The sequence below is a fragment of the Muscardinus avellanarius genome, assembly GCF_963383645.1.
Source record: "Muscardinus avellanarius genome assembly, chromosome: 12".
Lineage (NCBI taxonomy): Eukaryota > Metazoa > Chordata > Mammalia > Rodentia > Gliridae > Muscardinus > Muscardinus avellanarius.
Genome location: NC_137798.1, coordinates 73,836,301 through 73,851,687, shown reverse-complemented (window position 1 = coordinate 73,851,687; position 15,387 = coordinate 73,836,301). Strand labels below are relative to the sequence as shown.

General features: G+C 39.9%; 1 protein-coding gene across 3 annotated transcripts in view; it reads left to right on the top strand.

Moving 5' to 3' along the window:
* Positions 1-15,387, top strand: part of DCAF5 (DDB1 and CUL4 associated factor 5) — a gene marked incomplete at both ends in the record, with an annotated part of 134,937 nt that overhangs the window by 64,203 nt on the left and 55,347 nt on the right. For 2 of the 3 annotated variants that reach the window (XM_080707414.1, XM_080707413.1), the window contains one exon: positions 12,050-12,263. In XM_080707414.1, coding sequence (XP_080563540.1) covers positions 12,050-12,263 — 214 coding nt within the window. Of the gene's footprint in view, positions 1-12,049; positions 12,264-13,224; positions 13,312-15,387 lie in introns of those variants that run through there. The other variant, XM_080707415.1, reaches the window with a different exon arrangement.

Genomic DNA, 15,387 nt, shown 5'->3' with positions numbered 1-15,387 from the left:
TTTAGTGAGGCCCTCTGTAACTTGGTGAGACCTTGTTTCAAAATAAAAATAAAATAGGGTTTGGGGTAGATTACCCCGTGTGTTCCCCAGACCACAGGGGGGTAAAAAATAAAAAGGAAGTCTTTCTGCTAATAGATATGGAGCTGTTCAGATTGCCATATTTTGTGGTTTGCTTTTTATTGAGATTCTGATAATCACTCTTTTCTCATTTTGTTATCTTGTTTTCTCTCTACAACCCCCAAATTCCAAAATGGAATCATGTTTCTCAAAGTGTGATTTGAAAGTCTCCTGCATCAGAATTGTCTGGGGGTTACCTATTAAAATCAGATACCTGGACCCACTTCCCAGGTTGAATTAGAATATCTGGGGGTGGATCTTGAGAACATACATTTTAAAATGTTCCAGATGATTTCTTATGCATATTACACTTAGAACTGTGAAATACAGAATCTTTGACAATATATATGTATCCTGACTGTGAGGACAAACTTGCTTCTAAGCCTCCTCTCCCAGGTGAACTAGATTACCCTTTTTTTTTTTTTTTTTTCCCCCAACAGGAGTGGCCAGTTGCAGAACCTCTGCCAAGAAGTTACAGTTAATGATGATTCACTTTCTGAATTTCAGGTGTCATTGCATCCCTCTGGAATTTTGTGCCTCAACATCAAGTATTCACTGTTGGGAGTTGCTGTTCTATAGATAGCACCCCTAAGCATGCTAGAAGCAAGACTCCACTACATACTTTCTGTGTGAGAAGTCAGGGTTTCCTGCCTAGAAACACAGGCAGGAGAAAAGTGAATGATTGTTCAGGGGTCCACAAACAGACCCCTGTAGTGTGGCCAGTTTGCACATGTGGGTTAGGATCTTGAGTGAGAATGGATGGGACTGCATCCCTGTCCTGGGAAGACTCTTCTATAGGCCTGGCTAGAACGGGCAGACATTCCTGTTAACAAATGGGAAGGACATTAGCTGGAGGCCCCAGCTTCTTATCAGGATACTTGGGCTTATACAAGCCCTGCTGCTGTGGCTGGTGGGGCTGGCTAAGTTTCTTTGTGTTGAGTTTTGTTTACACTCCATCCCCTGCATTCCCCCACCCCTGTCAGTCTACAAATGCTGGTTTATTTGCACACTCCATGCTGGTCTTGGATTGAAGGCCTCTTATTGTTTGTTTTTGAGCTCAGTGTTTAGATAACACCACATGCCTGTGGTGGCCAGGGCACCCTGTAAAGGAAATGCCTGGGCTCAAACAGTTCTGTCATTCATTCTCCATATGTGAGTGAGTATGCCCTGTGTTTAGGACTATTATTAGAGCATTTCTCTGCAGGGATTATTACTTGGGGACTGCAGGGGTAGCAGGCTGCTCCTTGATGTCTGGAGTTCTAATGATGGTTTTCTAAGTCTCTCTTCCCTTTCATTTCACTCATAAGAGGATGACAGGCCGTTTTTTCCAAGCCATTTCCACACATAGCTGCAGCACCAGAGCATTACTCCTCTTTGTAAGAAGACTGCTTTGGGAAGGTGGGGGACATAGGACTTGACTGTTCTGGTGGTGGGACAGGCTGTTTATATGACCACACTAGGTAGGCAGCTGCCTCTACACTATCTCCTTTCTCACCCCCTTAATCTGTTCCACTGTTCCAAAAGGAAAATGAACATGGTTATCTCTTCTGGTAGCATATAGCTGTTTTTTTTTTTTTTTTTTTTTTTTTTTTTTTTTTTAACCCAGGGACATTTTACCTTTGAGCTACACTCCGAATTCTGTTCTTTATTTAGAAACAGGGTCTCACTATGTTGTGGAGAGCCTCACAACAAGTAGCCGAGGTTGCCCGCAAACTTGCAATCCTTCTGTCTCAGCCTCCCAAGTATTGGGATTACAAGGGTGTGCCACCATACACAGCTGTGTATAACTGTTTTAAGTTTTCACTTGTAAAATACTATTAAAATGTCTTCCATAAAAACATTTCACATTAACTGTGCTTGACGGCACATACCAGTAATTCAAGTACTTGGGAGACTGAAACAGGAAGATCACAGGTTCAAGACCAACCTCAGCAACTTAGTGAGACTGTCAGCAACCTAGTGAGACCTTGTTTCAAAAGAAAAAAAACAGGGGAATGCTGGGGGTATAGCTTGGAGGTAGAATGCCTCAGGGTTCAATCCCCAGTACAATAGATAGATAGATGTAGATAGATAGCTTGATTCATTGATTTGTTAATAGGGCTGGGTATAGCTTGTTGGTAGAATACTCCTGGGGTTTTTTTTTTTTTTTTTTTTTTTTTTTTGTTTTGTTTTTGCGGGTTTGGGGACGGAACCCAGAAGCATTCTGCCTCCGAGCTACAGCCCCTGCCCTATTTTTTATTCTTTATTTTGAAACTGGGTCTCACTGAGTTGCAGAGGGCTCACTAAGTAGCTGAGGCTGTCCATGAACCACAATCCTCTGGTCTCAGCCTCCCGAATGCTGGGATTACAAGTGTGCGCCACCATGCCCGGCTTACTCCTGGGTGTAATCTCAAGTACTACGAAGTAAATAAATAATTTAGCTAGTTAGGGTGGCTATGACTCCCTTCCCAAGCCTTGATGAATACCCCTTTGGGTGTGCACTGAGCTTAGATAAACAAATAATGATATCAGTATTTGTCTTTTTTTCAAGATGTTTTGTTATCCTTTTCTTGGACATTTGACTTTTGGAGATGGAAGAGGTCTTACATTTTAAATAATTTCCTTTAATGCAACCAAGGAGCTGTGGGGGGGGCATTGGAGATTGAGCACAGAGGCATTCTACCTCTTTTAATTTTTTATTGGTGCATTATATTCATACATCATATAGGGGTAAAAAAAACTTGTGTGGACATATCTGTACACATCACCCATTTAGCCCCTACCCAATTCCCACCCCATTCCCTCCCCATCTCTCCTTCCCATGTTTGGCTTAGTGGTTGACTTTGATATGTTTAAGTACATTGTGTGTTTTAGAGAATTTCCTTCTTCCCCCCACCCATCCCCTCATTCAGGTTGTCTTGTTTGCTCCTCTATAGGATTTCCTTTTTCATCTAGAGTTCCTCCTATGACCCATTTCTCCTTAGCTTTCACATATTAGGGAAAGCACATAATGTCCTCCAGTTCCATCCATTTCCCAGAAAATGATGTAATTGAGTTTTTTTTTTAAATGGCTGAGTAAAATTCCATTGTGTATATATCCCACAGTTTTATAATTCATTCATCTGTTGATGGACATCTTGGCTGGTTCCATAGTTTGGCTATGGTGAATTGTGCAGCTATGAACATAGATACACATGCATTAGTTTGGTAGTTTGGTTTACTTTCTTTTGGGTAGATACCCAGAAGTGGTATTGCTGGATCAAATGGTAGGTTTCTTCCCATTCTTCTCAGGATTCTCCATACTGTTTTCCAAAGTGGTTGCACTAATTTGCAATCTCACCAACAATGTTTTAGAGTTCCCATGACTCCACATCCTCACCAGCATTTGTTGTTGTTTGTGTTTTGAATGATTGCCATTCTAGTTGGAGTTAGGTGAAATCTTAGGGTAGTTTTGATTTGCATCTCTCTGATTGCCAATCATGTTGAGCATTTTTTCATGCATTTATTGGCCATTTGAATTTCTTCTTTCGTGAAGTGTCTCTTTAGTTCGCTTGCCCATTTTGTTATTGGATGATTTGTTTTTTTAGTGTTGAGTTTCTTGAATTCTCTGTATATTCTAGATATTAGTCCTCTATCGGTGGTGTAGGTGGCAAAAATCTCCCATTCTGTTGACTCTTGATTGAGGTTCTTGACAGTTTCCTTTGGTGAACAGAAGCTCTTCAGTTTCATGCAATCCCACATATTGATTCACCGTTGAAATTGTTGGGCCTTTGGGGTCTTGTTGAGAAAGTGTTTATCTGGTGCCTGTGTGTTGCAGTGTTGGATCTATGCCCTCTTCAAGGAGCTTCAAGGTCTCTGGTTTTATTTCCAAGTCTCTGATCCATCTTGAATTCACTCTTGTGCAGGATGAGAAAGTGGGATTAATTTCCAATTTTCTGCATATGGTTAAACAGTTTTGCCAACACCATTTGTTGAACAGGCTATCTTTTTTCCAGTGTATGTTTTTGGCCCCTTTTTCAAAAATCAATTGGCTGAAAGTGTGTGAACTTGTTTCTGGGTCTTCTATTCTGCTCTATTGGTTTATGTATCTGTTTTTGTGACAGTACCATGCTGTTTTTATTACAGTGGCTTTGTAGTATAGTTTATAAAGTCAGGTATTGTGATTCCTCCTTCATGGTTTTTGTTTCTGAGAACTACTTTGACTGTTCTTGGCTTTTTGTTATTCCAAATAAACTTAAGGAAGGACTGATTTTTCTTCTGTGAGGTAGTTTAATGGGCATTGCATTGAATCTGTAGATCACTTTTGAGAGGATGGCCATTTTAAAGATATTTATTCTGCCAATCCATGAACATGGAAGATCTTTCCATCTTCTAAGATCTTCTTCGATTTCTTATTTCAATGTTTTATAATTTTCTTTGTAGAGATCTTTTACCTCCTTGGTCAAGTTTATTCCTAAGTATTTTATTTTTTTTGTGGGAGATCCTCAGTGGAAGTGTTTTCTGAATTTCTTTTTCAGTGGATTTATGGTTGGTGTACAGGAATGCTTCTCATTTTTTAAGATTGATTTTGTATCCAGACACTTTGCTGAATTTGTTGATCAGTTCTATAAGCCTTTTGGTTGAGTTTGTTGGATTTTCTTTTTTTTTGTTGTTGTTGTTTTAATTTTATTTTATTGGTGCACTGTATTCATACATCATAGTGGGATACAAACTTTTGTAGACATACATGCACACATCGCCCAGTCAGCCCCCACCCGATCCCCACCCCATTCTCTCCCCATCCCTCCTTCCCATGCTTGGCTTAGTGGTTGACATCTAGTATTATAGCAATTTATCCAAAATTAAAAATGATAATCTCACATAACAGTTTCATTTGTCTGATACCAAGCGTTTGATGATTTAAAGATAGCATTTCAATATTTCTTTTTGCTTTCTTTCTTACTAGAGCATATTTTTTTCTGTTTTTTTTTTAGGTGAAACTATCATATATTTATATATTTATTTTTCAGAAAAAAATCTATCCTAATATGGAATATGAATTCTAGATACCCAAAACGATCTTGAAAGAGAACAAAGCTAGCAGATATATATTTTCTGATTTCAAACCATATAAAGCTACAATAATTGAAACAGTGTAGTACTGTTCTAAAGGCAGATATATAGACCATTGGAGTTAAATACAAGCCTAGAGCTAAATTCTTCCCTATATTGTCAAGTTATTTTTGACAAGGTTTCCACGAACATTTGGTGGTGGAAATAATAATCTTTTAACTAAATATTGTTGTAACATAATAATTACATGGAAAAGAATAAAATTGGACCTTTACCTAATCCCATATACAAGTATTAACTCAAAATAGATAAAAGACCTAAATATAAATCTTAAGACTATAAACTTTTAGGAGAAAATCTGGGTCATAAAACCTCACAACATTGAAATTGGCAGTGATTTCTCGGATATGATTTCAATGGCACAGGCAACAGAAGAATATACAAACTCCCTAAAAAATAAAAGAAAATATTGTATATCCAAAGACAATGTAAACAGAGTTAAAAGTTACTAATAGAATTGGATAAAATATTTCCAAATGCTATATCTGAGGGTATATTAATATTCCAACTAGAAATCCTAAAAATTAACAACAATAAAGGCAAACAATACAACTTAGAGATAGGTAAAAGACTACATAAATAATGAATCTCCACAGATAACCAATCTTAGTTGTCTGTTGGATGGAAACTCTTGTTTCTCTGGTTCTGGTGAGTGTTACCTATTTCTTCTTTGTAGTTAATCTCTTTGAGTATTTTCTCTAGCGCTGGTTTTGAAGACATAAATTCCTTCAGTTTCTGTTTGTCATGGAAGCTTCTTATTTCTCCATCTAATTTGATAGAAAGTTTTGCTGGATAGGAAATTTTTGGCTGGAAGTTGTTTTCTTTCAGAGTTTGGAATATGTTACTCCAAGCCCTTCTGGCTCTCATGACTTGGTTTGGGAAGTCTGGAGTGATTCTAATTGGTTTGCCTCTGAATGTCAGTTGGCCCTTTGTTTTTGTTGCCTTTAAGATTCTCTGCTTGGCTTCCACATTGGTCATTTTGACAATGATGTGGCGTGGGGATCCTCTTCTCGGATCCTGTCTAAAGGGAGTTCTATAAGTTTCCTGGATCTGTGTATCAACCTCTTGCTCTATATTTGGAAAATTTTCTGCTATTACTTCCTTGAAGAGATTGTTGATCCCTTTGGTATCACTTTCTTTTCCCTCCTCTATTCCAATTATTCTTAGGTTAGCTCTCTTAAGATGGGCCCATATTTCTTCAATGTCAGATTCCTGCTGTTGGATATCTTTTTCTAGATTAGAAACTATGCATTCATTTTTGGATTGCTCATCTTCTAAGAGCGAGATTCTGTTCTCCATGTGGTCTAATCGGTTGTTTGTGCTTTGAATTGAGGCCTTTACTTCATTAATTGCATCCTTTATCTCTTTTTGGCTCTCTCTGAGTTCTTTTCGAAGCACCTCTATTATTTCTACAGTTATTTTCCTGATTTGATCTTCTAGAAATCTCTGATTTTCTGTTTTATCAGGTTCTGATGTTGTGGGGTTGTGCACATTCATTACTCCAGTGTTATTCCTCTTTCCCATGATTTCGGAGGTTTGTGCCTTCTCTGGGTTCTTCCCTTGGGTCACTATGGCTTCACTTAAGGTGCTCTGGATCTCGAGTCTGTATTATCTCAGACCCCACTACTCCTTTACTGGGTTGTATCACAGAGTCTCCGACCCAAGGAGTCGATAGAGGCTGCTTTAAACTATGGGGGGTGCCAGGTTGCACGTTCTCCTATGGTGTGATATCTCTGCCACCACCACTCCCTCACTGGGTCAAGTCCCAAGAGGCACAATACTGCGATTTCTCCTCTGTGGCCCGCAATTTGACTCACTGTTCTTGAGTACGCAGATGTAGCTGTACTGGACTCGGTGAATTCACTGCTGCTGCCGCTGCCGGTGGCAATATCGAGTTTGTTGGATTTTCTCTAGTATCATGTCATCTGCAAATAGTGAAAGGATTTCCTTTTATTGCCTTATTGCTCTGGCTAGAGTCTCTAGTACTATATTGAAGAGAAGTGGTGATAATGGACATCCTTGTCTCGTGCCTGTTTTTAGGGGGAATTCTCGAAGTTTTTCCCCATTTAATATGATATTGGCAGTAGGCTTATTGTAGATTGCCTTTATGATGTTGAGATATGTTCCTTCTATTCCAATTCTCTGCAGTGTTTTTATCATAAATGGATGTTGGATTTTATTAAATGCTTTTTCAGCGTCCATTGAAATGATCATGTGATTTTTGTCTTTGATTTTGTTTATATGGTGAATTACATGGATTGATTTTCATATGTCGAACCATCCTTGCATCCCTGGGATGAACCCTACCTGGTCATGGTGTATGATTTTCTTGATGTGGTTTTGAATGTGTGTTGCTAGTATTTTGTTTAATAGTTTTGCATCCAAGTTCATCAGAGATATAGACCTGTAGTTTTCCTTCCTTGAACTGTCTTTATTCGGTTTGGGTATTCGTGTGATGTTGGCTTCATAGAATGTATTTGGGAGAGTCCCACTTTTTTCTATTTCATGAAAGAGTTTGAGGAGTATTGGGGTTAGCTCTTCTATAAAGGTTTTTATAGAATTAACTTGGAAAACCATCTGGTCCTGGGCTTTTCTTTCATGGTAAGCTCTTTATTGCTGTTTTAATCTCTTTGATTGTTATTGATTGGTTTAAGTGTTCTATATCTTCTTGACTCGGTTTAGGAAGGTTGTATTTATCTAGGAAGCTGTCAATTTCCTCCAGATTTTCCATTTTGTTGGAGTATAGTTTTTCAAAGTAGTTTCTGATAATCCTCTGGATTTCTACCCTGTCTGTAGTAATGTATCCTTTTTCATCTCTTATCTTCATAATTTGGGTTGATTCTTTTTTTTAGTTAGGCTGGCTAGTGGTTTATCTATCTTGTTAATTTTTTCAAGAAACGAGCTTTTGGTTTTGTTATTCTCTACTTTGTTAATTTCTGCTCTAATTTTTTTTTTGGTGTGTGTGTGTGTGTGTGTGTGTGTGTGTGTGTGTGTGTGTGTGTGTTGGTGGTACTGGGGTTCCTGGAAGCCCTTCTACCTCCAGGCTACACTCCCAGACCTATTTTTTATACTTTTTATTTGGAAACAGGGTCTCTTAAGCCAGCGAGGCTGGCTCCAAACCAGTGCGATCCTCCTGTCTCCGCCTCTCAAGCGCGGGGATTACAAGCGTGCGCCACCACACCTGGCTCTGCTCTAATTTTAATAATTTCCTGTCTTCTACTGGCTTTGGGGTTCAGTTTTTTTCTGCTTTTCAAGGGCTTTGAGGTGTGTCGTTAGGTTATTTATTTGAAGACTTTCTGTTTTTCTTATGTGAGCACTCAGTGCTGTAAATTTTCCTCTTAATACTGCCTTCAAAGTGTCCCAGAGGTTTTGATATGTTGTATCTTTATTTTCTTTTGTTTCTAGAAATTTCTTGATTTCACCTCTTACATCTTCTATGACCCATTCTTCATTCAGAAGTGTGGTGTTCAGTCTCCACATGTTTATATTGTTTCTCTGGGTCTTCTTATAGTTGATTTCTAGTTTCATTCCATTATGATCTGAAGTGACACAGGGAAGTATGTAACATTTTTTGAATTTGCTGATGCTCATTTTGTGTCTCAAGATGTGATCTATTTTGGGGAAGGTTCCGTGAGCAGCTAAGAAAAATGCAAACTCCGCTGTAATTGGGTGAAATATTCTATATGTGTCCAACAGGTCCATTTGATTAATGGTGTTCTTTAGTTCTGAGGTATGTTTACTGACCCTTTGTCTGGAAGATCGGTCTAGTATTGTGAGAGGTGTGTTGAAGTCTCCCAGTATTATTGTATTGGGATTTATGTGTGACTTCATGTCACAAAGAGTTTGATTTACAAAAGTAGCTGTACCTATGTTTGGGGCATATAAGCTGATTATTATTATTTCCTCTTGCTGGATTATTCCTTTTACCAGTAAAATATGAGCTTCTTTGTCTCTTCTAATAAGTTTGGGTTTGAAGTCTAACTTGTCTGATATCATAGTTGCTACTCCTGCTTGCCTTCGAGTTCCGTTAGCATGGATTACCTTGCTCCAGCCCTTTACCTTGAGTTTGTTCCTATCTTTACTTGTAAGGTGAGTTTCTTGTAAGGAGAAGATGGATGGATTCTGGTTTTTAATCCATTTAGGCACTTTATGTCTTTTTATTGGGGAGTTGAGACCATTTACATTCAGTGTGATTATTGAGAGATAATTTTTAATTCCTAACATGTTAAGATTTTATTTCTGTTTGAGATACTGTTTATTCTTCTTCTCTTCATTGTCTGCAGGATGGAAAATCTTGTTTCTTTGGTTCTGGCATGTATTACCTATTTCTTCTTTATAGTTAATCTCCTTGAGTGTTTTCTCTAGCGCTGGTTTTGAAGATATAAATTCCTTCAGTTTCTGTTTGTCATGGAAGCTTCTTATTTCCCCATCTTATTTGATAGTTTTGCTGGGTAGAAATTTTTTGGCTGGAAATTGTTTTCTTTAAGAGTTTGGAATATGTTAATTATTGATCCCTTTGGTTTCACCTTCTTTTCCCTCCTCTATTCCAATTATTCTTAGGTTAGCTCTCTTAGAATGGGCCCATATTTTTTCAATGTCAAATTCCTGCTGTCGGATTTTTTTTTTTCTAAATTGTAAACTATGTGTTCATTTTTGGAGTGATATCTTCTAGGAACGAGATTCTATTCTCAATGTGGTCTAATCAGTTGTTTATAGTTTGAATTGATGCCTTTACTTCAATGATTACACCCTTTATTTCATTTAGACTCTCTCTAAATTATTTTCTAAAGTCCTGTGTTATTTCTACAGTTGTATTCCTGATTTGATCTTCTGGAGATCTCTGAATTTCTGTGTTATCAGGTTCTGATGTTGTGGGGTTATGGGCATTCATTGCTCCATTGTTATTCCTCTTTCCCATGATTTCATAAGTTTGTGCCTTCTCTGGGTTCTTCCCTGGGTCACTACGACTTCACTTAGGGTGCTCTGGATCTCGAGTCTGTGGTAATCTCAGTCACCACTACTCCTTTACTGGGTTGTATTGCAAAGTCTCAGACCCAGGTAATCGAGGCTGCGTGAGACCATGGGGGTACCAGGCTGGGTGTTTTCCCATGGGGAGCTGCGACTAGGGTGTGATATCTCTGCCACTGCAACTCCTTCACTGGGTTGGACTGCAAAATCTCAGACCTAGGGAAATTTTCAAAGCTGCGCAAGTTCCTAGGGGTGTGCACAGGAAATGGAGGCCTGTGTGGGTGAATAAAAAAACGCGGTGCCGTACTGGGATTTCTCCTTTAGGGGACACAATTTCATTTATGGTTATTGAGTGCGCTGAGCTGGAGCTGTCATAGGTGCGGTGAACTCGCTGCCGCCTCTGGCAATAAGGCGCTGCTGCCTTGCCCCCGGCAGGCGTGAGGCTGGTGTATTTCTTTCTGGTTTTGAGCTCCATTCTGAGTCCCTGGAGGCCGTGATGAGCTTGACCACTGGGAGTTTTAGACGTTCTTTGCACTTAAAAAACTGCTGAATTATACCCGAATGATCCACAGCTGCTCACTTCAGCTTCTTGTTTACCTTTCTTCTCTGGAGCCTGGTGGGTTGTTGAGTGCGCTGATCTGGAGCTCTCGCGGGCGCAGTGAACTCGCCGCCCCTGCTGACAATATGGCGCTGTTGCTGCACCCTCAGCCATGAGGCTGGCGTATTTCTTTCCTGGTTTGAGCTCCGTTCTGAGTCCCTTTCTTCTCTGGAGCCTGATGCTGCGAGGCATTATGGTCCCAGCATGGCTCCACCGCCTCAATGTGGGCTGGTTTCTTTTCTGGTCTCAGGTTGTTCTCCTAGCCTTCTTTTTCTCTGTCCCTTGTATTTACAGTTTTTATTTCTCTGCTGATGGTGTTTTCTGGCTATCAAATTGCTGATTTTGTGGCAATGGAGATCGATTGTTAGCAGAACTCATAAACACTGTTTTTCTCAGTCGCCATCTTCCCCACATTCTACTTCTTAAGTTATACCCCCCAACCCTATTTTACTTATATTATTTTTTATTTCAACTTTGAAACATGATCTCACTACTTGCCAAGGCTCTCCTTGAACCTGTGATCTTCCTGTCTCAGCCTCTCGGTGTACTGGGATTATAGGTTTGCATCACCATGCCTGGCTACCAAGGATCAATTCTTTTTTTTTTTTTTTTTTTTTGTGGTCCTGGGGGTGGAACCCAGGGGCTTTTCTACCTCTGGGCTATACTCCCAGACCTTTTTAAATACTTTTTTTGGAAACAGGGTCTCACTAAGTTGCTGAGATCCTCACTAAGTAGCTGAGGCTAGCTTCGAACCCATGCGATCATCCTGTCTCAGCCTCCCAAGCGCTGGGATTATAAGCATGTACCACCACGCCTGACTACCAAGGATCAATTCTTATCCTCATTATTACCTTCTTACTTTGTGTGTACGTGTGTGTGTGTGTGTGTGTGTGTGTATGTGTGTGTGTGTGTGTGTGTATGTTACTGGAGAATAAACCTAGTGACATTCTACTGCCAAGCTAAACCCCCAACCCTATTTTTTTTTTTTAATTTGGAAACAGGATCTTGCTAAGTTACTGAGAGCCTCACTGAATTGCTGAGGCTGGCTTCAAATCTGCAGCCTTCCTGTTTCAGCCTCCCAAGTGCTAGGATTACAGGCATGTGTAATCCCAGGCATGCCCACCTATGTTCTAACTACTCTATAGAAATATTCTTTTGCTGGAATGATTATATACAAGCTTAAAAGGCAGTCCTGGGCATATATAAAGAGATAAATTAAGTATGTTTTTCAGGTTTTGTCCAGCCTGCCTGATCCCTGTGCTTTCTGCTTTCCAGTTCTCTCTTGCGCTACGGTGGCAACCTATCCCTCCAAAGTGCCATGAGTGTGCGATTCAACAGCAATGGGACCCAGCTCTTGGCCTTGCGGCGTCGCCTGCCCCCTGTGCTTTATGACATTCACTCCCGCCTGCCTGTATTCCAGTTTGACAATCAGGGATACTTCAACTCATGCACCATGAAAAGCTGCTGTTTTGCAGGAGACCGTGACCAGGTAAGTGCCTTCTACCTATTGCCTCCCTGCACCCTTGTGTACTGATCTCTTTCTCTACAGCACATTGTCCACTAGAAACATTGAGGACCAGCAGCAAATATCTAGATACTTTCTGGTTTTATAGTGAGTTTCTTTATCTAAGTTGCCAGAGAGGTACCTAGGTAATGTGTACCTAGGAGGCACACATTATAAACAAAGCTACCTACAGCATGGATCCGAGCAACCCAGTTTTGCCACATTTTTTTTAACAGATTTAGTTCTAAGAATGTACCAGTTCCAAAAAACGAAGTAATCCATGGAAGATAGTCTACCACTGAGAGACAGTTTTACTGTGGTTTTTTTTTTTTTTTTTTTTTTTGTATCATTAAAATGCAGTGGTAGCCGGGCGTGGTGGCACACACTTGTAATCCCAGCATTCGGGAGGCTAAGACCAGAGGATTGCGGTTCACGGACAGCCTCAGCTACTTAGTGAGGCCCTCTGCAACTCAGTGAGACCCGGTTTCAAAATAAAGAATAAAAAATAGGGCAGGGGGTGTAGCTCGGAGGTAAAATGCCCCTGGGTTCCATCTCCAGGCCTGCAAAAAAAAAAAAAAAAAATGTAGTGGTGAATCAAACACTGTTAAGAGTACCATCCAAGATATATGTATCTCAAATGGCCTTTTGAGAGGACTTTTTTTTTTTTTTTTTTTTTTTGGTGGTACTGGGGTTCCTGGAAACCCTTCTACCTCCGGGCTACAATCCCAGACCTATTTTATATTTTTATTTGGAAACAGGGTCTCTTAAGCCAGCGAGGCTGGCTTCAAACCTGCACGATCCTCCTGTCTCTGCCTCCCAAGTGCGGGGATGACAAGCGTGCACCACCACGCCCGGCTCAAGAGGATATCTTTTTCTTGGATGAAATGGTCTAAGTGGCTTTGTTTGAGAGAGAGCCAGGTGCTGCTCTATTTGTTTTTACCGCCAGAATCACAACTGGGAATGGAGAGCTCACGCTGTGAGTTTCCAGCCTTTTCTCAGTGCCACAGGGAATGGGATACTGATGTTGATCTAAAGCTGGCAGTTTAAAAACATACTTGGCATTCTTGCACTCTGTTTGGCCATAGAATTTCTGAAATGGGTTTCAGTGACTAGTTGGGGTTGTCTGAGTAACTTATCTGAGTAAAAACAAATATAGGGAAAGATTGATCAAATAAATAGTTTTTTTTTCTTCTCAAGGATAACCAATTTTATTGCAACTTAACATCCAGATTGGAGAAAAAGAAAAACTCTAGTCTTTTGCTAGTGCTTGGTATTCTCATCTTTGGACCCAACAACTATGTTAGATTTGTACATACCATTCTCACAGGCTGTCCCATACCTCTTTAGAGTTATTTTGAGGTAAGAGGCATAAAATAAACATAAAATGAAAAGTTCCAAAAGCCGGCTTTTTTTTTTTTTTTTTTTTTTTTTTTTTGGTGGTACTGGGGGTGGAACCCAGGGGTGTTTATGTCCAGGCTATACTCCCAGACTATTTTGTATTTTATTTGGAAACAGGGTCTCACTAAGTGGCTGAGAACCTCACTAAGTAGCTGAGGCTGGCTTCAAACCTGTGCAATCCTCTTATCTCATCTTCCCAAGTGCTGGGATTACAAGCGTGTGCCACCATGCCTGGCCAAAGCTGGCTTTTTAGAGGCAAGAAATTTGGATTTTTCTTCCTAGACTAAGGTTGTTAGAAACTCCCTAATATAGTTCAAGGATTAGTATATGTATCAAGAGCAGAACAAACACTTGTTGAATTGAATTGCATGTTGATAGATGAGAATATATTGTTTTGTGTGTGGTACTGAGGGTGGAACCCAGAGGCTTTCTACCTCCAGGCTACACTCCCAGCCCTATTTTATATTTTATTTGGAAACAGGGTCTCACTAAGTTGCTGAGAGCCTCACTAAGTAGCTGAGGCTGGCTTTGAACCTGTGTGATCCTCCTGTCTCAGCCTCCCAAGCGCAGGGATTACAAGCATGCGCCACCATGCCTGGCTCAATGATATTTTTTTTTAAGTTTTCCAAGACAGAGGTTTCCCTCTTTATAGTTAGAGAATATATGTCCAAATTCAAAATTTATACTCCAGTGAAGTCCTAGGTCCTACTAGTAGAGATTTGCACTGGAGACCACTAGATGGCCTCAGTTAAATAAATGTTGTCTTCAGGAGAGGCCATACCACCTAAATGACTTTGTTATTATTTGCCTATTTGATACTGTAGGCAATTTGTTTCTAGAGATGAGCCAATCATATTCACAACAGAAAAGATGATTGTCTGCTATGAAAAATAATTGGCTTAGCTGAGTGTGGTGTGTGCTTATAATCCTAGTATTTGGGAGGCAGAGACAGAAGGATCCAGGTTCACAGCCAGCCTCAGCTACTTTATGAGACCCTCCACAATTTAGTGAGACCTTGTTTCAAAATAAAGAATAAAAGAATAGGGATGGGGGTGTAGCTCGGAGATAGAATATCCTTGGTTTCAATCACTAGTACCTCAAAAAAAAAAAGGTATAAGTTGTTGAGGCTGGACTTGAACCTGAAAATCCTCCTGTCTCAGCCTACAAAGTAATGGAATTACAGGCATGCACCAGCACTCTCAGCTTGTTTGAGACAGGTGGATTTTAGGTTTCAAGACCAACTCTAGCAACTTAGTAAGACCTTGTTTCAAAATTTAAATAAAAAGGTCCAGGGGTATAGCTCAGAAGTAGAGTGCCCCTGAGTTCAATCCCCAGTACAAAAAAAAAAAAAAAAAAAAAAGCCATAGTCTTTTAGCCAGCTGTGGTGCCACAGGCCTGTAACCCAGTACTTGGGAGGGTGAGATAGGAGGATTACAGGTTCAAGACTAGCCTCACCAACTTAGTGAGGCCCTCAGCAATTTAGTGAGACTGTTTCAAAATAAAATAGAGATGAGAGGGCAGCTCAGAGAAAAAAGAAATATAGCTAATCTATTATTGTCTTTTCTCTAAATTCTGATATCCAGTGAGAGCAAAGTATATATTTGTTGAAATAAATCTTTAGTGCTTAGATCATTGCATGGTATTCAGCTTTCTAGGTGTAATGGTCCTCCAACTTCAAATCGGAATTGATAAATACTTTTCCTGTTCAACT